Below are 22,420 nucleotides of genomic sequence, written 5' to 3'. Positions count from 1 at the left end.
ACCCTCGAGGAACAGGACCGCTCAGGAGCCGAGCCGAGCCCGGCTGCCACGAATATTCTCCGGGGAATAGTTGAATATCACTCCCTAGTGGACGTCTGGCGTGACCATCACCCAGATGACACCTCCACGTTCACTTTTGTCCGGGTGGAGGCCCATCGGTCACACCACTCTCGGTTGGACCGTATTTATTTATCCCGTTTCCATCTTTCACAGGCTCACTCCTCCACCATTCGGCCGGCCCCTTTTTCCGACCATCATTTAGTTACTATAACGGTCTCCCTCTGTGCAGAGAGACCGGGGCCGGCCTATTGGCACTTTAACAACAGCCTATTGGAGGACGAGAGCTTTGTGACGTCCTTCCGGGAGTTTTGGCTCGCCTGGCGAGAGCAGTGGCGTGCCTTTCCCTCGGTGCGGCGATGGTGGGATCTAGGGAAGGTACGCGCCAAGCTCTTCTGCCGTGACTACACTCGGGGCACCAGCCGACGGAGAAATGCGGCGATAGAGCAGTTGGAACGGGAGGTCTTGGAGCTGGAGAGGCGCCTGGCCGCCGACCCCGAGGACCCGTCCCTCTGCGGAGCGTGCCGGGAGAAGCGGGAGGAGCTTCGGGCCCTCGAGGACCACCGTGCCCGAGGTGCCTTCGTCCGGTCCCGCATCCGCCTCCTTCGGGAGATGGACCGCGGCTCCCACTTCTTCTATGCCCTGGAGAAAACGAGGGGGGCCAAGAAGCACGTCACCTGCCTTCTAGCGGAAGACGGCACCCCCCTCACGGATCCGGAGGAGATGTGTGGGAGGGCCCACGACTTCTACACAAGCCTTTTCTCCCCGGATCCGACCGATCCTGGCGCTTGCAGGGTGCTCTGGGAGGACCTCCCCACGGTCAGCGTGGGCGACCGAGAGCGCCTAGAGCTGCCTCTCACCCTGGCCGAGTTCTCGGAAGCCCTCCGCCGCATGCCCACCAATAAATCTCCGGGCATGGACGGGCTGACCGTGGAGTTTTACCGCGCGTTCTGGGACATCCTCGGCCCAGACCTAGTCACTGTCTGGGCTGAGTCCTTGCAGGGCGGGGTCCTCCCTCTGTCGTGCAGGCGAGCGGTGCTCGCCTTGCTGCCGAAGAAGGGGGACCTCCGCGATTTACGAAACTGGCGTCCCGTCTCACTCCTTAGCACGGATTACAAAATCGTAGCGAAAGCAATTTCGCTGCGGCTAGGGTCTGTGATGGCGGACGTGATCCACCCAGATCAGACCTATACTGTCCCAGGTCGCAACATTTTTGACAACCTATTTCTAGTCCGAGAACTTTTGGAACTCGGGCGGAGAGATGGTCTGTCGTTCGCCCTCCTGTCTCTTGATCAGGAGAAGGCGTTCGATAGAGTAGACCATGGGTACCTCCTGAGCACTCTGCAGGCGTTTGGATTCGGACCTCAGTTTGTGAGTTTTCTCCGGGTGCTGTATGCCTCCGCGGAGTGTTTGGTTAGGCTCAACTGGACCCTGACCGAACCGGTCAGCTTCGGGCGAGGAGTGCGACAGAGGTGCCCCCTCTCGGGCCAGCTGTACGCTCTTGCGATCGAGCCTTTCCTCTGTCTCCTCCGCAGGAGGTTGACGGGGTTGGTGCTGCGGGAGCCGGAGCTGCGGCTGGTCCTGTCGGCATACGCCGATGACGTACTTCTCGTGGTCCAGGACCCGGGCGACCTGGCGCGAGTGGAGGCATGCCAGGCCATCTATTCGGCAGCCTCCTCCGCCCGAGTCAACTGGGTCAAGAGCTCTGGCTTGGCGGTGGGGGACTGGCGGCAGGTAAGCTCCCTCCCACCCGCGCTTCAGACCATCCGGTGGAGCGCGGGTCCTCTGCTCTATCTCGGCGTTTACCTTTCCGCCACGCACCCTTCCCCGCCGGAGAACTGGCAAATTTGGAGGGCGGGGTGATAGAGCGGATCCGGAAATGGACGAGGCTACTCCGATGTCTCTCCCTCCGAGGGAGAGCACTGGTGCTTAACCAACTAGTCCTGTCCACACTCTGGTACCGGCTCAACACCCTGGCCCCGGCCCCGGGTTTCCTGACCCACCTCCGGAGATTGATTCTAGAGTTCTTTTGGTCAGGAACGCACTGGGCCCCTGTTGCAGTTCTTCATTTACCCCTGAAGGAAGGAGGATAGGGCCTGAAGTATCTGTACACTCAGGTCCGCGTTTTCCGCCTCCAGGCCCTGCAGAGGCTCCTTTACAGTGCAGGTAGTTCGACGTGGAGCATATTGGCGCACGCCTTCCTGCGCCGCTTCCAAGGGCTCCGATACGACCGGCAGCTCTTTTACCTTTGTCCGAGAGGTTTTCCGCGAGACCTCTCCGGGCTGCCGGTCTTCTACCAGGACCTCCTCCGGACCTGGAAACTGTTTCTAACGACCAGGTCCGTGGCGGCCACCGCGGGAGCAGATCTCCTCACGGAGCCCCTGCTACACAACCCCCAACTCCGTGTGCAGGTGGCGGAGTCCCGCTCGGTGCGCCAGAGGTTGGTCCTGGCGGAAGTCACGAGGGTCGGAGACCTCCTGGACTACGACCGGAGAGACTGGCTGGATCCCCTGACGCTCGCTCGGCGCATGGGGCTCTCCAGCCCCCGTACTCCCCGGCGCGTACTTCAGGAGGTGAAGGCCGCCTTGACCCCCGCTGCTCGGGCTTATGTCAACCGAGCCTTGCGCGAGGGCGCACCATGCCCATCCTCTACCCCAGGCCCGCCGGACCTTTCCATTGGGCCCCTACCCTGCCGATCCCGACAAACCCCTCACCCTTTCATTGCGAGCCGGCTGCATGAACTGCAGCCGGTCAGTTTTCAACTTGCACCACGGAAATATTTGTATACACTCACGCTTCACACCCTTCACGCCCACACCCTGGTGTCCCGCCCCGACACAAAGTGGCAGGACCTCCTGCCAGCTTTGGAGGGTGAGCAACCTCGGTGGGCCAGCCTGTATTCCACCTTGGTCCCGAGGCCCGTCGGAGACATCAGTTGGCGGCTCCTTCACGGAGCTGTGAGCACGGGCCTGTTTTTGACACGGTTTACTTCCATCCCGGATACTTGCCCTTTTTGTAATGTGAGGGAAACCCTGCCGCACGTCTATTTAGAGTGTGCCAGATTGCAGCCCCTTTTTCGGCTCCTCACAAATATTCTATTGCGCTTCTGGCTTCATTTTTCCCCCCTCCTCTTTATCTATACACTCCCCATACATGGCCCCACAAAATCGCGGGATCTCCTGGTTAACCTCCTCCTAGCTTTGGCAAAAACAGCCATTTATAAAACCAGAGAGAGGAGGTTGGCCCATGAAACGTCCTGCGATTGTAGGGCCTTTTTCCTATCCTCAGTACATTCACGTATCCGGGCGGAGTTCCTCTGGGCGGCGTCCACCGACTCCCTTGACACCTTTGAAGAGCGGTGGGCGCTGTCCGGGGTTCTTTGCTCGGTGACCCCATCCGGTTCCCTCCGTCTAACCCTTTGATTGAGGGGAAGAGCGAGAGACACCAGCCCCAGCCGTTGCCGCTGTGGATACCATCGTCATTGTCATCTAGGAGGGCCCTATAATACGTGGGTGTCTACCCCCCACCCCCAAACTGCCCACCCCGCAGCCGTGCCCATCTTGCCGGGCACTCTCGGGGGGGGATAATCGGTGACACTGGGCGCGGCACTAGGTAACTTGAGGGGGTGGAAGACCACGAGTGTCGAGGAAGCCCCCCCGCTCTAGGCCACCAGGTAACTCAGGAGGGTGGAAGACCACGAGTGTCGAGGAAGCCCCCCCGCTCTGGGCCCAGGCTAGCCTGAACACTTCTCCCTCCTGAAAGCTGCTGTGTTATACCTTCTGTTTGCGTTGTTTTGTTGCATACTATGGTTTATTTCTTTGGTAATTTCTTGTAACTGTCACAATAAAATTCTTTTCTGTTTCAAAAAAAACAAAAAAAACAAAACAAAACAAAAAACCTTCCCTGTTACCTTACCCAGGGAAAAGGGACCTACTTAGCCTGGGGCTAATATATCTGCCTTCTATCACTCTCCTGTAGCCATCTGGCCCAACCCTGTCACAATACTTAAAAACATAGAACAGCCTACAGTTATAATATTTTCATAGATTTTTAATCTTCCTTGATGGATTAGAACAAACTGCTGGTTTGCACTCACTGTCAGTTATTGTATGCAATTGAGCTGTCTTTTCTTTGTATGGAGATGAAGGGAGAGGGCAGCCGTGGATTTTGTTTGATGCCAGGCCAAACTTTAGCCAGCTCTGTCTTACCTCCAGCTTTTGGTGAGATGCTCAGGTTTTTCTGGTCTTTTACCTAATCCTTCTCCCATGTCTCTGCTTTTCCTGGTTGACTGCTAGAAAAAAAGGTGGTTTGCAGCCTTCATCTCCAGCCTGCTGTGGGAGTCATAGAATCATAGAAGATTAGGGTTGGAAGAGATCGCAGGAGGTCATCCAGACCAACCCCCTGCTCAAAGCAGGACCAACCCCAACTAAATCATCCCAGCCAGGGCTTTGTCAGACCAGGCCTTAAAAACCTCAAAGGATGGAGATTCCACCATCTCCCTAGGTAACCCATTCCAGTCCTTCACCGCCCTCCTAGTGAAATAGTTTTTCCTAATATCCAACCTAGCTCTCCCCCACTGCAACTTAAGACCATTGCTCCTCATTCTGTCATCTGCCACCCCTGAGAACAGCCAAGCTCCATCCTCTTTGGAACGCCCCCCCTTCAGGTAGTTGAAGGCTGCTATCAAATACCCCCCTCACTCTTCTCTTCTGCAGACTAAATAACCCCAATTCCCTCAGTCTCTCCTCATAAGTCATGTGCCCCAGCCCCCTAATCATTTTTGTTGCCCTCCACTGGACACTCTCCAATTTGTCCACATCCTTTCTGTAGTGGGGGGCCCAAAACTGTACGCAATACTCCAGATTTGGCCTCACCAGTGCCAAATAGAGGGGAATAATCACTGACCTTGATCTGCTGGCAGTGCTCCTACTAATGCAGCCCAATGTGCCATTAGCTTTCTTGGCAACAAGGGCATACTGTTGACTCATATCCAGCTTCTCGTCCACTGTGTAATTCCCAGGTACTTTTCTGCAGAACTGCCGCTTAGCCAGTTGGTCCCCAGCCTGTAGCGGTGCATGGGATTCTTCCATCCTAAATGCAGGACACTGCACTTGTCCTTGTTGAATCTCATCAGATTTCTTTTGGCCTAATCCTCCAATTGTGTAGGTCACTCTGGATCCTAACCCTACCCTCTAGCATATCTCCCTCTTCCCCCAACTTAGTGTCATCCACGAAGTTGCTGAGGGTGTAATCCATCCCATCATCTAGATCATTAATGAAGATGTTGAACAAAACTGGCCCCAGGACTGACCCCTGGGGCACTCTGCTTGATACCGGCTGCCAACTAGACATCGAGCCGTTGATCACTACCCATTGAGCCCAGCGATCTAGCTAGCTTTCTGTCCACCTTAATGCTACTTTAACTTGCTGGTAAGAATACTGTGGGAGACCATATCAAAAGCTTTGCTAAAATCAAGGTATATCACATCCCACCGCTTTCCCCATATCCACAGAGCCAGTTATCTCACCATAGAAGGCAATCAGGTTGGTCAGGCATGACTTGCCCTTGGTGAATCCATATTGACTTTTCCCAATCACCTTCCTCTCCTCCAAGTGCTTCAAAATGGATTTCTTGAGGACCTGCTCCATGATTTTTCTGGGGACTGTGGTGAGGCTGAGAGATCTGTAGTTCCCCGGATTCTCCTTCTTCCCTTTTTTAAAGATGGGCGCTGTATTTGCCTTTTTCCATTCGTCCGGGACCTCCCCTGATCACCACGAGTTTTCAAAGATAATGGCCAATGGCTCTGCAATCACATCAGCCAACTCCCTCAGCACCCTTGGGTGCATTGCATCCGGCCCCATGGATTTGTGCATGTCCAGCTTTTCTAAATAGTCCTTAACCTGTTCTTTCACCACTGAGGGGTGCTCACCTCTTCCCCATACTGTGCTGCCCAGTTCAGCAGTTTGGGAGCTGACCTTGTCTGTGAAGACCGAGGCAAAAATAGATTGAGTACTTCAGCTTTTTCCACATCATCTGTCATTAGGTTGCCTCCCCCCTTTAGTAAGGGTCCCACACTTTCCCTGACCACCTTCTTGTTGCAAACATACCTGTAGAAACCTTTCTTGTGACCCTTCACATCCCTTGCCAGCTGCAACTCCCAATTGTGCTTTGGCCTTCCTGATTACGCCCCTGCATGCTCAAGCAATATTTTTATACTCCTCCCTAGTCATCTGTCCAAATTTTCATTTCTTGTAAGCTTCCTTTTTTTGTTTAAGCTCACCGAAGGTTTCTCTGTTGAGCCAAGCTGGTCGCCTGCCATATTTGCTATTCTTTCTGCACATCAGGATGGTTTGTTCCTGCGCTCTCAATAAGGCTTCTTTAAGATACAGCCACATGCTCAGATATGCCCGGACAACTAGGAGAGGGAGGTTGGCAAATCACGCTGCTCTGTCTGGCCTCTCGGGATACTCTCTACAATTCCTAGCTCCTCCATCTCCAGCCTACTGTCTCATCATGTTGGGACTGAGTGGTCAGGAAGTAGTAGTACAGCACCAAATAAAAGTGACTAGCCGCTCCTTTCCATCTCCCCAAACTTGGGCATTAGTGATCTTCCACTGAGAAGTGAAGAACAAAGGGGTTACTCAAGCTTTGGACAGAGCAAGAGATCCTGTGGGAGATAAGAACCTCAGGGGGTGGGGGAGAGACTGAAAGAAAGCAAGTGAGAGGTAGAAGGGGAGAGAACCAGATAGGGACTTTTAGGTTTGGAGGGAGGAAATTAGGAAGTAGAAGTAGAAAGCAGGATGGAGACCTGAGAGGAAGGAGATGGCTCCTGTAGAAGACATGAGGGAGATTAGAACATTGTTACCAACCCTCTGAAGATGCTGTGGGGCCTGCTATCTCCCTACTGCAGATGGGGAAAGGGGAAAAACTCTGTTTTATTTTATGGTGACCATATGCAATTTTATGCACATTTAAAGCAAGTTGGGTACATACTTTCCCATGGCCCACTGTAGACCTGCTTTATATTGTTACTAAAGAAGCCAGTGCTGAAAAGCTATTCTTGAGTCAAGTTTTCTTCCTCACTTATCTGATTTCTGTGTACTGGGGAAAGATTTGGAGATGAGGGAAAACCAGACTTCAGTAAGGCTGCCTTACGTTGCAAATAGCTGAGAATTAATTTGCAGTTATTTATTTCTCTTTGCTGCATAGTGCTGTTGGTTATTTAATACTTTTAAATACTACTACTAATATTTCCAGTTGTATCTTGCTGTATGGTATCTGCAGTTTATCTACATTACCCATCCCCCAAAGATTCAGATAATCATCCACTTTTATCTCAATGTTTTGCCTATCACTAGTTACATCCAGATTTGTTGCATATGTGTATGGGAGGTATTATCTGTTCTCAAAGCAGGAGATAAGTCAGAATTCTGTTAAGGTCACCAAACTTTATGCTGAGTCATAACAAAAAACCCAACATAAATAAAATAAAGTAATTATAAAATAATAAAATTGCAGAAAGCCCAGGTATTCCTGAGGTTGTTTTTCAGGGTCATTTATTTTTCTGTTTTTGTATGGGGCTCTCATGCACAAAAAATTCTAAATCTAGACAAGTTATACAGCTTTCCTCGGCACCTAGTTTCCTTGACAACCATTCATATAAATAGTAAGGACCTGTTATGGGGGGGAATATCAATATAATCGCTGCCTGTGAATCATCCAGGGGGGAAAAACAGATTCAAGGTTAAAGTTATAGGATTTAAAATTAAAACATGACCTTTTGTTAATGTTTGCTGAATATACTACAAGGACTAAGCAAAGGCACTGCATTTTCAGAGGTGACTTGCAAAGAGAGTCATACTGGCACTTGTCCTGGTGAAATTGTTATTAGCAATAATCATATTTTTCATTCTTTGCTCTTCACTCATACAGAATTTGATCTCTCAGCGGGTTTTTCTTTTCCTGGTTTTTAACATATTTTTAAATTTACTTGTAAAGACAGGCATGAATTTCACTCATACTGAATTCTCACCTTCCCACCCCAAACCTTGTCTATTAACAAATACTAAATTAACCCAGTTTTGACAAAGGTCTTGTTCTTGATTCCTTCTCCCCTTGAAGGAAATAGGAGTTTTGTAGTGGGAGTCAGATCAGCCCTCCACGACCCCCACTCTCCCCCCAGAAAAACAAATCCCCCTCTCAGGGGGCTGTTGTGGTAGGGAAGGAAAGACTGTTGTGGAGCCAGCCTTGATCTGTATTAGTACCACGAGTACAAGGTATGTTTTCATGGGTCTGAGGAGGGGCATGGGGAAAATTCACTGCAGAACGAACTGCTTCTCCCTATGTGAATTTAAAAACACTGTGATTAGGAAAATGGCCCAGCTTTCTCTGTTAATTACATAAAGAAACATCCTCATCCAGGGTTAACCATTAGATTTTGTTGTCCGTCCGTCCCCCCCCCGTCCTTCATTTTAAGCTTTGTGTTGCTATTTCAAGTTGTTTTCTGACCCCGCTGAGTAAATTGATGATCACTAAAAACCAAACAGTATTTTCCCCCAATTTAATAGCAGTGTGATAACCACAGCTCTAACAGCCCTGTGCTAAATACAGGTTGGCTGCCAGAGCCCCAATTGGTAAATATATATATTTCTGTGCACAGCAGCAACAGAGCTATCAATAGTGTAATCCAAACAGGTGTGGACACAATTATCTACTTTCTGCAGCAAGATACCTGTCAGACTGAGCAAATGTAGTTTTGTTTAATGAAACTACACTACTGTAATAGTTTGACTCTCATCAGAATTTCCAGTAGCATTTCCTAAGGCATATGTAGATGGAGTTACTCTTCATGGGCTACTTCAGCTGGCAAAGAATGTGGCTGTTTGTTTACTTAGCAACACTTGTCACTTTGAGTGGCACCTCTGCTCCATCAAGTGCAGTGCAGTTCATTTCTGAGTGCAATTAATGATAGTGGTTTTGACTCATAAAAAAAAAAAAACCCTTTGAGTCTTGTGATCAGTGGCCACGATTTTCAAAAACAAGTATGTAAAGTTAGGCTCTTATATCTATGTATAAGCACCTAAGTAAGTAGCCTGAATTTCAAAAACACTGAACATCTGTTGAAGTCAGCAGGAGCTGCTGGACACTTGGCACTTTTGAAATTCAGGCCATTTACTTATTAGGTGCCTACAAATGGACTCAGGAGCTTCAATTCACACTCCCATTTCTGAAAATCTTGATCAGCGTGTCCTGAATGGGGATCAGTTCCTTCCTTACATCCCACTCTGGCAGTTGAGATTATCTGTGATACTTGATCTGACAGTCCTTAGGCGTGGTGCTGCTAGGGCAGGGCATATTCAGTGGAGAGTTCTAGAATTTGTTTTCCACTGCAGCCTGTCGGAGCCTGAGTTTGACCTTCAGCCATGTTGCAAAGTTTTTATAGTCAGTCTTTTTCTTCAGAGGAAGAAATTTGAGAGCTTTTTTTTTTTATTATTTTCCACTTTTGGGGGGCTGGGAAATTTTTTTGTGACATTGGCTTTTTATGTACTGAGAGAAATTTAAAATTGTATTATTCATGCACCTAGAAATGCACTTGGCTTACGGTTAAGGCTAAGATTTTGTCATGGGTATTTATATTAAAAGTCACAGGCAGGATATGGACAATAAACAATAATTCATGGATTTGTTGAAGCCCGAGCCCCAGCGCCACAGGGCTGACTGCCTGAGCGCCAGCGCCACAGGGCTGAAGTCGTGGAGGTCACCTAAAATCACAGAATCCATGACTGACTCGTAGCCTTACTCACAGAATACACTGAGAAAATAAATAAAGATCGAAGGCTTCATTTTTCTAGTATAAAGTGTTGAGAGCTGAGCAAGCATTGAAAGCTCTCCATTGGCCAAAACTTTCAAGCTTTATAACAGTACACAGGAAGCTCTTTGTGTACTGCCATAGATACTCTAGCATAGCCCCTTTGTAAGTGACGTAGGGAAGAATTTACATTAAATAACATTTTAAAAAATTGTAGTTTACTGTGTGAAGTTTAATGGACATGTGCCGGAGCCTGCTATATGGGCTACATTCTGGTTGCCAAGGAAACTCAAAGGATACACAGGATTCTAGACACAGACTGCATATTCTAGAAGTTCTCCCAAGGGAAATAGCAATTGGCTATGGTTATTTGGGCAGAGGCATTGCTTGGAGAGGAATCAACATCACAGGCTCATCTGGTCAGTTGGCTGAAGAGGTGAGTGCTTTGCTTGCGGGCACAGTTGTATCCCCCCCTTACCTGGTAATAAATAACAGAACAGGTTGCAGGTTTGGCAGCTGAAGCTACATCTCCAGTGCTCCAAGAGAAATCTGTACAGCTCAGCATAATTTTGGTTTGACATTCCTCTGTGTTCTTGAGTGTTAGCTTGTACAGTAATTCTCGTCATCTTGTTCTTCAAATCCTAGTTCAATTTCCTTTCCTTAGGATGCTTACATCGAAACCAACACTAGTGTTAGAATTTATTTATGAAGTCTGTCTTTTCATGTTTTACCTTACTGTGTGAAAACTGCTCTGTTTTCTTTATATAGATAACGATATACCAAAGGGGAGAAGTGAGAAGCTAGTATAGTGAGATCACAGTTGACGCACTCTCTTAATATGTAAGAGGGATCCAGAAGAATTCATGACCCTTAGCACTGGGAAGTTTTAAACACTTACAATCAGGAGTATACTGATCTTTGGATGGGCCTTCAAACAGTTTTTAAATTGGGTCCCATGCTGCTAGACAATTTCACAGTGTACCTACAACCTGCCCTTTTTTCCTTTCTTAGTTGGGACCTCTATCCTAATCCACAATAACACTGTAACCCTCTCTAACTGGGACCTGCCCTTATTTTCTTTGTCCTCTCCCCTTGGTCAGTGCCCCCATTCCTCTGGTAGTCAGGCTGGGGTAGTGTCCCCAATTTATTCTGTTCCCAGCCACCTGTATCAGGGCCTGTTGGGAGCTTTTCAACTAGGGAGCTATTCTCAGTCCTCCCTTGGCCTTCACAGCAGCAGAAGTAGGAATGTTTCAGAAGGGGGAGGAGCTTTTTCTGGTCCTCTGCTGCTTCTCTCGTCCCATTCCCCCCATTGACTAGAGAGCTCTGCCCTCCCCTACTGCGCCATGTCCCCTCTTTCCTCTCTTACTGGAAAGCCAGTCAGAGGCTGCTTTGTGACCCTCAATTTGGCTCCTCCCCTCATAGCTCGGCCCTATCCAAGCACCTCAAAAGTAACATTTACAATCCTGCTTAAACACCCTGATTCAGGAAAGCATCCCTCTTGAGAAGGGTGTGTAAGCATGTGTTTAAGTTTCATTGAACTCAGTGGGACTTAGGCAGGTGCTTTCCTTAATGAGTGCAGAATGTCTGCAGATTACTAGGGCTATGTGCTTCCTGCCTCTCATGCTCATTTAGATACTTCATTTAGAACTAGAGGGTAATCAATATCCATGAGGAAAAATCCGCAGGGAATCTCTTCTGTCAGCTATCTTTGAGGGGGTGAGGTGGGGGAGTAACCATTTTTTAAAATGATTGCTATAGTTCTCTGAGCTGGCACAGCACAAGGTTTAGCTTTGGGAGAGCTATTGTGAATGTTGATCTAGAGTGTACAAAACCAGACTCAAGCATCTTTGTGGAAGAAAAAATGTGACAGCTCCATGTGTGTGACTCTCTCTGAAATAGCAGCTGTCCTGAATTAACAGAGAGGACCCTGCAGATTTGCAAATGGGGCTTATTTTATTCTGAGGCCTTGTGGTCTACATTAGGCTTATTTGCTTAACATTTTGCAACAGTGGGAGCAGTGGGGGAGACAGGAAGTCTGTTGGCATGATGTTTCATCCACCTTCTTTTTTCAGATATGGTCTCAACGTGGTTAAACATGCTTTTGAGGCAGCAGTTTACACTAGCACTGTATTGGAAATAATTTTCCTAATAATTTTATTCATGTTTACCCCAATTCATCGCTCCTTTACCAGCCCAAAGGCCACTTGGTGTTGGTTACAAACAAAATACAAGTATATATGCCTATATTCTATACCCTAGCAACAATACAATTATAAGCACTGGCCAAAATACTTAACAACAGGTAGAGGCCCTGGCGACACCTTCCTGTCATAGTGTGACTCCAGAGGTGTAAGGGAAAGCTCTGAAAAAGAAACCCATGAACAACCTTGCTTTTCATACACTATAACAAACAAGTGATGTCACTGCTGTTTATCGGACCTTTGCTAAACCTAGATGAGTGACTTTAGGGCTGAACCTTGCTCCCTTCAAGGTTTTCTTCTTATCTCAGTTTGTCATATTTTTCTCTAGTTACTGGATTAAGCAGTTCTTTTCAAAACAAGTTTATACTCCTCTACCCCGATATAACGCGGTCCTCAGGAGCCAAAAAATCTTACCGCGTTATAGGTGAAACCGCGTTATATTGAACTTGCTTTGGCCTCAAGCATTTCCTTTATTAATAGTCACTTTCTGCCCCCTGACTGACCCCTCAGAACCCCCCACCCATGCAACCCCTCCGCTTCTTGTCCCCTGACCATCCCCTCCAGAGACCCCTGCCCCAACCACCCCTCGCAAGACCCCACCCCCATCTAAGCCCCCCTGCTCCTTGTCCCCTGACCGCCCCCTCCAGAGACCCCCCCATCCCTAATCACCCCCCAGAACCACACCCCCTACCCACCCCCCTGCTCTCTGTCCCCTGACTGCCCTGACCCCTATCCACACCCCCGCCCCCTGACAGGCCACCCCGGGACTCCCATGCCCTATCCAGCTCCCCTGTCCCCTGACTGTCCCGCTCCCAGAACCTCCGAATCATCCAACCCTCCCTGTCCCCTGACTGCCCCTCAAGATCCTCTGCCCCTTACCCAACCCCTCAGCCCCGGCCCGGCACCCTTAACACACCACTCAGAGCAGCGTGTCGGAGCCAGACATGCTGATCCACTGAAGCGTGCAGCCCCGCCCCCCAGAGTGCTGCTTTTCCGCGTTATATCCGAATCCGTGTTCTATCAGGTCACGTAATATCGGGGTAGAGGTGTATAACTAATTATTTACTGCACCTGGTACCCAATTAGCCATGTTTTCCCAACCCAAACCTTAAATAAGATAACACTGGTATTTCAAGGGTCACTACAAGTTTAACCCAAACAATCCTTCTTTCTCATAATTTTTTTTCCATTTGTGACATGCTTTCATCCTGTTCCTCATGCTAATATCCAAACTCAGTTTAGAGCCATAGTTCTCTCAGGTCTAATGTGGGTCTATATTCCTAGACCTAGACACACTGACCATTGTTCCTAGTGCTGGAGAATCTTGTTTTTACATTACTCCTGCCCTTCCTTGATTGTCATTCTGAAGGTTGAAGGCAATCTGGCTGAAAGCGATCATGAAATGATAGATTTGATGATTTTAAGGAAAGGAGGGAGTGGGAGCAACAGAATAAGGACAATGGACTTCAAAAAAAAAAAAAGACGACTTTTACAAACTCAGAGAACTGGTAGGTAACCTCCCATGGGAAGAAAATCTAAGGAAAAAAAGGAGTTCAGGAGAGCTCGCAGTTTCTATAAAAAATCATATTAAAGGTGCAACAGCAAACTATCCTGATGCAAAGGAAAGCTAAGAGGAATAGTAAGAGGTCAATATGGCTCCATCAGGAGCTCTTTCATTACCTGAAAATAAAAAAAAAAGAATTCTACAAATAGTGGAAATATGGTCAAATTGCAAAAAGATGAGTACAAGAGATAACACAAGCATGTAGGCACAAAATCAGAAAAGCTAAGGCACAAAACGAATTATACCTGGGAAGGGACATAATAAATGAAGGAAAATGTAGACCTATGATTTAGTGGGGAAGGAGAGCTAATAACAGACAACATCAAGAAGGCTGAGGTATATTTTGCTTCAGTCTTCACTAAAAAGGTTAATTATGACCAGATACTTAATATAATTAACATTAAGAATGAGCAAGAACTGCAAGTCAAAATAGGGAAAGAACAGGTTACAGACTATTTAGATAAGTTAGATGTATTCAGATTTGCAGGGCCTGATGAAATGCAACCTAAGGTATTTACAGAACCAGGTGAAACAATCTCAGAACCATGCATAGATTCATAGATACTAAGGTCAGAAGGGACCATTATGATCATCTAGTCTGACCTCCTGCACAACGCAGGCCACAGAATTTCACCCACCCACTCCTGCGAAAAACCTCTCACCTATGTCTGAGCTATTGAAGTCCTCAAATTGTGGTTTAAAGACTTCAAGGAGCAGAGAATCCTCCAGCAAGTGACCCATGCCCCATGCTACAGAGGAAGGCGAAAAACCTCCAGGGCCTCTTCCAATCTGCCCTGGAGGAAAATTCCTTCCCTACCCCAAATATGGCAATCAGCTAAACTCTGAGCACATGGGCAAGATTCACCAGCCAGATACTACAGAAAATTCTTTCCTGGATAACTCAGATCCCACCCCATCTAACATTATCTTTGAGAACTCATGGAGGACATAGTACCTGTCATTAAAAGGAGGGCAGGGAGAAAGATGATCTGGGGAATTATAGACCAGTCAGCCTAATCTGGAAGAATACTGGAACAAATTATTTAACAGTCAGTTTGTAAGCCCCTAGGATAATAGGGTTATAAATCATAGCCAGTATGCATTTGTCAAGTGCCAAACATACCAAATTAACCTAATTTCCTTCTTTGACAGGATTACTGACCTAGAGGATGGGGGGAAAGGTGCAGATGTGATAACCGTATCTTGGTTTTAGTAAGGATTTTCACACAGTCCCACACATCATTCTCATAAACAAATTAGGGAAATATGGTCTGGATGAAATTACTATAAAGCAGATGCATAACTGGTTAAAAGATGTAATGAAAGATTAATTATCAATGGTTTGCTGTCAAAGTGGGGGGACTTATCTACTGGGGTTCCGCAAGAGTCTGTCTTGTATCTCGTACAATTCAATATATTCATTAACAACTTGGATAATGGAGTTGAGAATATGCTTATAAAATATGCAGATGACTCCAAGATGGAAGGGATTATAAGCACTTTGGAGGACAGGATTAGAATTCAAAACAACCTTGACGTATTGGAGAATTGGTCTGAAATCAACAAGATGATATTCAATAAGGACAAATGAAAAGTACTACACTTAGGAAGGAAAAATCAAACTCCCAATTACAAAATTGGGAATACGGGCTAGGTAGTAGTACTGCTGAAAAAGATCTGGGGGTTATGGTGGATCACAAATTGAAGATGAGTCAACAATGTGATGCGGTTGCTAAAAAGGCTACTATCTTTCTGGAGTGTATTAACAGGGGTGTTGTATAAATGGGGAGATAATTGTCCCACTCTACTGGGCACTAATGAGTCCTCAACTGGAGTACTATCTCCAGTTCTGGGTCCCACACTTTAAGAAAGATGTGGACAAATAGGAGAGAGTCAAGAGGAGAGCTACAAAAATAAGAGGGTGGACTTGATAATTCTTCCAAGTATGTTAAGGGCTTTTATAAAGAGGACGGTAATCATTTGTCCTCCAAGTTCACTGAAGGTTATAGTAGTAATTATAGTAGTAATTGTTTTAATCTGCAACAAGGGAGGTTTAGGTTAAATAATAGGAGTAACTTTCCAACGATAGGGATAGTTAAGCACTGGAATAAGTTTCCAAGGGAGGTTTCAGAGTGGTAGCCGTGTTAGTCTGTATCAGCAAAAACAATGAGGAGTCCTTATGGCACCTTAGAGAGACATACTAATTTCCCTCTACTGTTACTCACACCTTCTTGTCAACTGTTTGAAATGGGCCATCCTCATTACCACTACAAAAGTGATTTTTCCTCCCTTGGTATTCTACTCTTGAAAATAGCCTACTTTAATTGAATTGCCTCGTTAGCACTGACCCCCCCATTTGGTAAGGCAACTCCCATCTTGTCATGTACTGTGTATATATACCTGCTACTGTATTTTCCACTCCATGCATCTGATGAAGTGGGTTTTAGCCCACGAAAGCTTATGCCCAAATAAATGTGTTAGTCTCTAAGGTGTCACAAGGACTCCTCATTGTTTTTTTCAAGGGAGGTTGTGGAATTCCTGTAATTGAAGGTTTTTAAGAATATGTTACACAAACACTTGTCAGGGATGGTCTAGGTATAATTGGTCCTACCTTTGTGCAGGGGGCTGGACAAGTTGACCTCTCAAGGTACCTTCCAGTCTTACATTTCTAGGATTCTATAATTCCTAGCAACCTCTTAATTGGTAACTGTATAATTTACAGAATATATCACCACCTCCCTTTCAGTCACGTCTTTTACAGTCCCCCTGCTTTCCTACTTGTTCTGTATCTTCTGGGGATATTGGTTGCTATGGAACTGACTGATACTACATGTAAGGCAAAATGATTCTCAAACATAAAGTAACTGGGTCATTTTTTGTGATGTTAAAAGTCAAGGTGATTTGTAATCTGCAGCAAAATATTTGTACAAATAAAAGAGTCTATTTTTGTCACACGTTATCTGAAATGTAGGGGATGTCTTGTAGGTTGCAGAATTTTACAAGAATCTGTGGCCAGGAAACCTTACTTAACTTTAATTCTGTCCTTAACTTTTAAGTGCTTGTCTTTGCAACCTTTATGTTCAAATTAATGTTTTTTCCATGTGAATATATAAAACATACAGAGAGAGAGAATACATGATTGTGTTGTACAATATAAAGAGGTGGTCTTGGCACAAATTTGGAATGGCCACATTACTCATGGATGGTGAAGCCATGAGCAAATTATGCCGCTCATCCCAGAAATAGCTCTGATGGTGTCAGAGGGAATCTCATCCAGTTTTTAGGAGCAGTTTGATGACCTTGTTAAAGGTGAATACGGGGAATTGGTGGAGATATCCAGGACTCGTATTTGTAGCATAGAGAACTCTACATCAGAAAAATACATTGCACCCACAAGCTTTATCATTAATTGCCAAGTCATACGTGTGGATATCCGGTTTCATGGATAAATGTAAAATGCCGAACCAGCTCTGAGGGACCACTTGGACTGAGGAATACTCATGTCATTTTCAGTGATCCTTCGAAATGGCATAGGTTTCAGTGCTGTGGGACTGTCATTTCTCAGTGCCAAATCTGAAGGAATTACCAGGCAAAGGGTCTCATCCCTACATTGACACATGGCAGCAATATTAGAAATTGGGTGGAATCCTGAATGCAAAGAAATTAGCAGCTCCTGGAAGGTGACACTTGTGATTCTCACCACCTTTTTCCTTCCCTGCTTGTCTCTGCGTATATATGAATCCTCTGACCCCCTGCCGTATTAGTCTTATTTGCATAAGCATATTATGAGATACTGTAGTGCAATATTGCATTTTCACTAATTAGACTAGGGACATACTATCTAAAATTAATAACATCGGAATAGATGATATTATGTTCATGAAAGCAAGCCTGAATCTTTAAAATTGCATTAACCCTTTTATCACACTAGTATAGGTGGAGAGCTGGTTCCCATGTTCAGAATGGGCAGGTGCTTCAGGCACAGGACCCAGGATAAAATCCAAATTTGGGGTTGGGGATATTCCTTTACCAACAGCATCATGTGATGGTCCATTCCCCATGACACCATACAGAGGAGAGAACTGGCCCAACAAATCGTTTTGAGTATAGGTCTGATTTTAGGGTTGTAATCCTAATTAATTTCTTGGTTCTACACAGGTCTTCCTGGTAAAAAAACAAAAACAAAAAACAATAATTCTGAAAAACACTTAAGGTTCATTTATATACCTACAAAATTACCTACTGTGTGTGTGTGTCTAGGTAAGAAAGAAACTAGATTTCTTTACTAAGCACTGTAGCTTGGTAATGCACAATATGACAATGGCAAGAGAGAAAAGATGAGGCAAGGAAGTGGACTATTAAAGCCAGTTTTTTTTACAACATGGCTTGTGTTTGTGTATCTATAGTGACTTGCTCACTAAGGCCCTTACTCTAGTTTCTCTTATGATGATTTATGCCAAGGTAAGATCAGAATCCGTCGCTGAGTGTTTTGTGCACTATCACGTCCATGTGCAAATGGTAGTGCATAAACGTGTAAATCCTATTTGTGAGAGCAAATGAGTTTTGTGCATGTACATTTGATTGCATCTGTGTGCAAGTGACAGTGCTAAAAAAATAGTGTGTATGCAAGTGATTGCACATATAAAGTTTCATGCATACAAACAGAAGCTAGGCTGAGGTCCCTTCAGAGAAAAACCTTCATTTTCATTTAGTACTGTTCAAATTTCACTCACTTTGGGACTTGTTTTGAGACCATATGATGATATTTCTTACTTACTCCCTAAAATTTTAATGGAACAGGTTGCTTCAGTATCTGCCATCTGTCTAATGAACTGCACAGGGGTGTAAAGGTCTGTCTCTGGTGCTGAAAACTGATAGGGCACAGCTTTCATCTATATTCTGTTTTAAAGGGAATGGAGCAGGTCATCTTATATCAGCAGAGCTCTAGTTATAGTGTAAATCAAACTTGTACTGTATATTAGAAGAGAAATGCATTATAGCAGTCCAGCCTAAGCAGCTATTCCTAGCCTTTCCTCTCCCACTTATCCAAATTCCAAGTCATGTTCAGGCATTTGTTTTGCAATGGAAAGGTTTTTCCCAGGGGGAGGAGAAATTGGCTCTTCTATGCAAAAAATATCTCCGATAGTAATTCAGAGGTGCTAGTGAAGTGATCTGAAACAATAAAATAAACCTGCTCACTGTTAGAAGTCAGAGAGAGCTTTATACATGCCTGCCTGGTGCTAACTTCTTCAGCGCTTAGCATGCTGGCAAATTCTGAATCCATCCGTGCCCAGGCCTCCCACAGTCAAAATTTTAACTGAAGCAATGGGAGCCATGCTTGGGTGAAAACTGAGTGAAGACTTCAGGACTTAGTGAATGCTCTGTAAGACATTAGACAGGAGGAACATCAGACATGAGACTAAGGTAAAATTTTCAAAAGCATGTGACTTAAGAGCCAAAGTCCCATTTTCAAATGTGGCTTTTGGCATTTAGGAACCTATGTCTTATTGAAAGTCAATGCATCTTTCAGGTTATGTCTACACTATAAGCGCTACAGTGGCTACAACAGTGTAGATGCTTTCTCCAGTGATGAAAAGAGTTGTTCTGTCAGTGCAGGTAATGTGCCCCCCAAGAGGTGGTAACTAGGTCAACAGAAGTATTCTTCTATCACCCTAGCCAGGTCTGTATCAGTGCTTAAATCATTTTAACTATGGTGTTCCGGTGTTGAATTTTTTCACATACCACCTCCATGTGGTGTAAGTAGGTCAACCAATATTTTAAGTATACACCAGACCTTAGGAACCTGAGTGTCTTTCACTTTTAAAAATGAGATTTTGGCTCCTAAGTCACTTTAGGTACTTTTGAAAAAATTACCTGAGACTTTGTCGAAAGGTTTGGAATTTTGTCCCATTTTTGGTCAAAAAGTTTCAAATTTTTGTTGAAAATTTTTGAAATTCCATCCTTTTCCTCCTCATTTTTGACCAGTTCTGTATGATGCCACATGACAGCAGTTAGGAGTGGTAAAAACTGGAGTGAGATGACATTTGGTAGGAAGGCCTTTGTCAGCTTTCAAAGTAAAGGGTTATACCAGTTTCTTGTCCCATTGTTCCCAAGTGACCAACATTTTGAAATGTGGACCTGTTGACCAACATGAGACCTCCAAACCCCGCTAAATATAAAGAGATGGAAAAGCATTTGTTCTGTCTCCTCAGAGTTGGTCGTGTCTGGAAATGGCAAACAGAATTGTTTTGCTTTGGTCTGAAAATGAAAGCAATGTAAAATACACTTGGGGTTTTGGATTAAAAGTGTATTTTAATTTTACCAAGACACACACACTTTCTCGTAAAAGGATTCAACAAGGCTGGAAAGGCTGGTTTAATTTTAATTATATTCAGTGAAGCTGGGGCCTCAAAGAACTTACTTTTTGATTCAAGCTTTTAGAAACTTTAGTACATTTCTGATGTTGGCTTAAAAACAGTATTTCAGATGTCTGCTCAGGGCTGCCTCCATATGGTTCTATTATTGCTGGCCCCCACTAGTAGTTCTTCCCCCATTGCAAGAACTAGCGTCAGGAAGATTTTGGAAACTTGTATCTATAAAACAATATGTCTCTAATGAAGCTTGTTTTTCACCCCTTCTCTTCCTTCCCCCACTCCTTTTTTCCCGTTAGTCGGAAGTATCCTGGATCCCCAACAAACACTACTCTGGGATTTATGGGTTGATGAAGCTGGTTCTGACAAAGACTCTCCCTTCCAGTCTCGAGCGAGTCATTGTCCTCGACACAGACATAACCTTTGCCACTGACATTGCTGAGCTATGGGCCGTCTTTCACAAGTTCAAAGGTACTCTAATGCCATTTTTAATGCTTCTTTTGTAAACTAATCTGGGGGAAAGCTGACATTTATTTTTAAATACTTCTTCTCTTGCGGTTTCTGGTGTTTGAATATGTGTACTCTGCTTGGTACTTTTCTTCACAACAATGCAGGCTCAGTCGTCAACACTCATTTGGAGCAGTTTTGTTCTTCCTATTATTTTGGTAGGGGTGGGGAGTTCAGGAATAAGGTGGATAGTGGGGACAGGAATTATTACCTGCTGTAATGTAATTCTAGGCAACTTTAAATGTTTAACACTCAAATAACCTCATTATTTCAATTTATTTTTATTAATAACTCCAAACAGATTGTTTTAAACATAGCCTCTATTTGTTATCACTGCAAATGAGGAGAACCTACTTGGAGTGATGCAAGGGAGGACGGATTATTGCCTGCAATTATGTGAATGAAAGTAAAATATTTCCTGCTTCTGTTAATAAGTTGATAGAGGCATCTGCTGGATATAAAGTGTCTGGAGTAGATTCCTTCACTCCTATTCATTGCCATTACCTTCCTGAAGTCTGTCACATAGTTTGACAAGGAGAGAGCCATTTTCAAAGCAAATGGATAAGGAGGGGCTAGCCACACAACTCCCATTAAAAACTGTAGCACTCGGTGACTTTGGACTCCTATTTTCTGTCCCACAGGAATCTACCAAGTTTATAACTCCTGCCGCACCACGCTCACTCTTTAAATATTGAAACCTTCTTTTTTGTTGTTTGATATTTTTCTTCTCTTCAGACTGTCTAGGAGGGATAGCTACCACTTGTTCTCAGATCACAGAGAGATTTGATTCTTTAATGGAGCCATGAATTTCCAGCATGCCTGACATCTGTATTTATAAAATCAATCTTTAACAATTATTTTAGGCTTCTCTAGTCCATTCCTCAGTTTTCCCATTAGTCTTCTCAAAATAACTTGGAAGAGACCTCTTTGGGACAATTCAGAGTGTTCCTGAGACAGTACTTAGCACAACGGTAGTAATACTGCTGTTAAGGGAAGTTATCTCCTCTGTAGGAGTCTGACACCACATCCTACTCCATCCCGGAGGGCAATTTTAGAGCTATCGATTCTCTTGGTAGAAATGTTCAGACACCAATTATTGGCTAGAAATGGCTGTTGGAAATCTCGTGATAATTTCAGCTGATGTTTCAGCAAGTAAAAGTATTTTCACGGCGGGTGTAGGATGGAAGAGGGTCAGAGCTTCCTTCTGTGGGATCCTGGGGGATAGCAGATATTACATTCCAGCACAGCCTCTTCCCGTTTACAAAAACACACACACACACACACACACACACACACACACACAGAAACATCTGAAGTCTGTGGTTCTGTTTGTACCCAGGAAGTCTAAATTTTCAAGTTGATCATAATGATTTAGAGAGGCTGATGGTTCAGATTCTCTTTTCTAGGACAACCTATCTGGAAGAGGTTTAGATTGAGGTTGGTCTTTCAGCATAGACATGTCAAATGTGTTACCTTGAGATGCCCAAAATAAATTTGTGGTTATGGCCTGTAACCCAAGGCTATAGAGTTAGGGATATCCTGTGTTCTTGATCCACAAAGGGTCTCCCACAAATTCATAGATTCAAAGAGTTTAAAGCCAGAAGGAACCAAGAGATCATCTCGTCTGACCTCCTGTATATCACAAGCACTTAAATTTCACCCTGTTACCCCTGTATAGTTCCTTCCTTCACAGAGTATTGTGAGGAAAAATTCATCAATAAAAACACGAGGTTTGTGCAAAGATCAAGGAGAGAGAATATGGCCCTTATATAATAACTTTTATTGTAGTTGGTAAAGTTACTGTTACATTCAGCATCACTCAGTCGGGGGAAAATGATACAGGATGCTTTTTAGAACCATTGCTATTTCTGTTCTTTGTTTGTTTGCTCGCTCCTCTGCATATGCAGTTAC

The 22,420-nt window shown here is 45.0% G+C and overlaps 1 protein-coding gene across 2 annotated transcripts in view; it reads left to right on the top strand.

The window, feature by feature from the left end:
* Window positions 1-22,420, top strand: part of LARGE1 (LARGE xylosyl- and glucuronyltransferase 1) — a 370,873-nt gene that overhangs the window by 207,004 nt on the left and 141,449 nt on the right. For both annotated transcript variants that reach the window (XM_074941326.1, XM_074941319.1), the window contains exon 6: window positions 20,302-20,473. In XM_074941326.1, coding sequence (XP_074797427.1) covers window positions 20,302-20,473 — 172 coding nt within the window. The remainder of the gene's footprint in view (window positions 1-20,301; window positions 20,474-22,420) is intronic.

This window comes from Natator depressus, chromosome 1, assembly GCF_965152275.1.
Source record: "Natator depressus isolate rNatDep1 chromosome 1, rNatDep2.hap1, whole genome shotgun sequence".
Taxonomy (NCBI): domain Eukaryota; kingdom Metazoa; phylum Chordata; order Testudines; family Cheloniidae; genus Natator; species Natator depressus.
The sequence above is the reverse complement of the archived record's forward strand: the minus strand, read 5'-3'. Positions and strand labels throughout refer to the sequence as shown.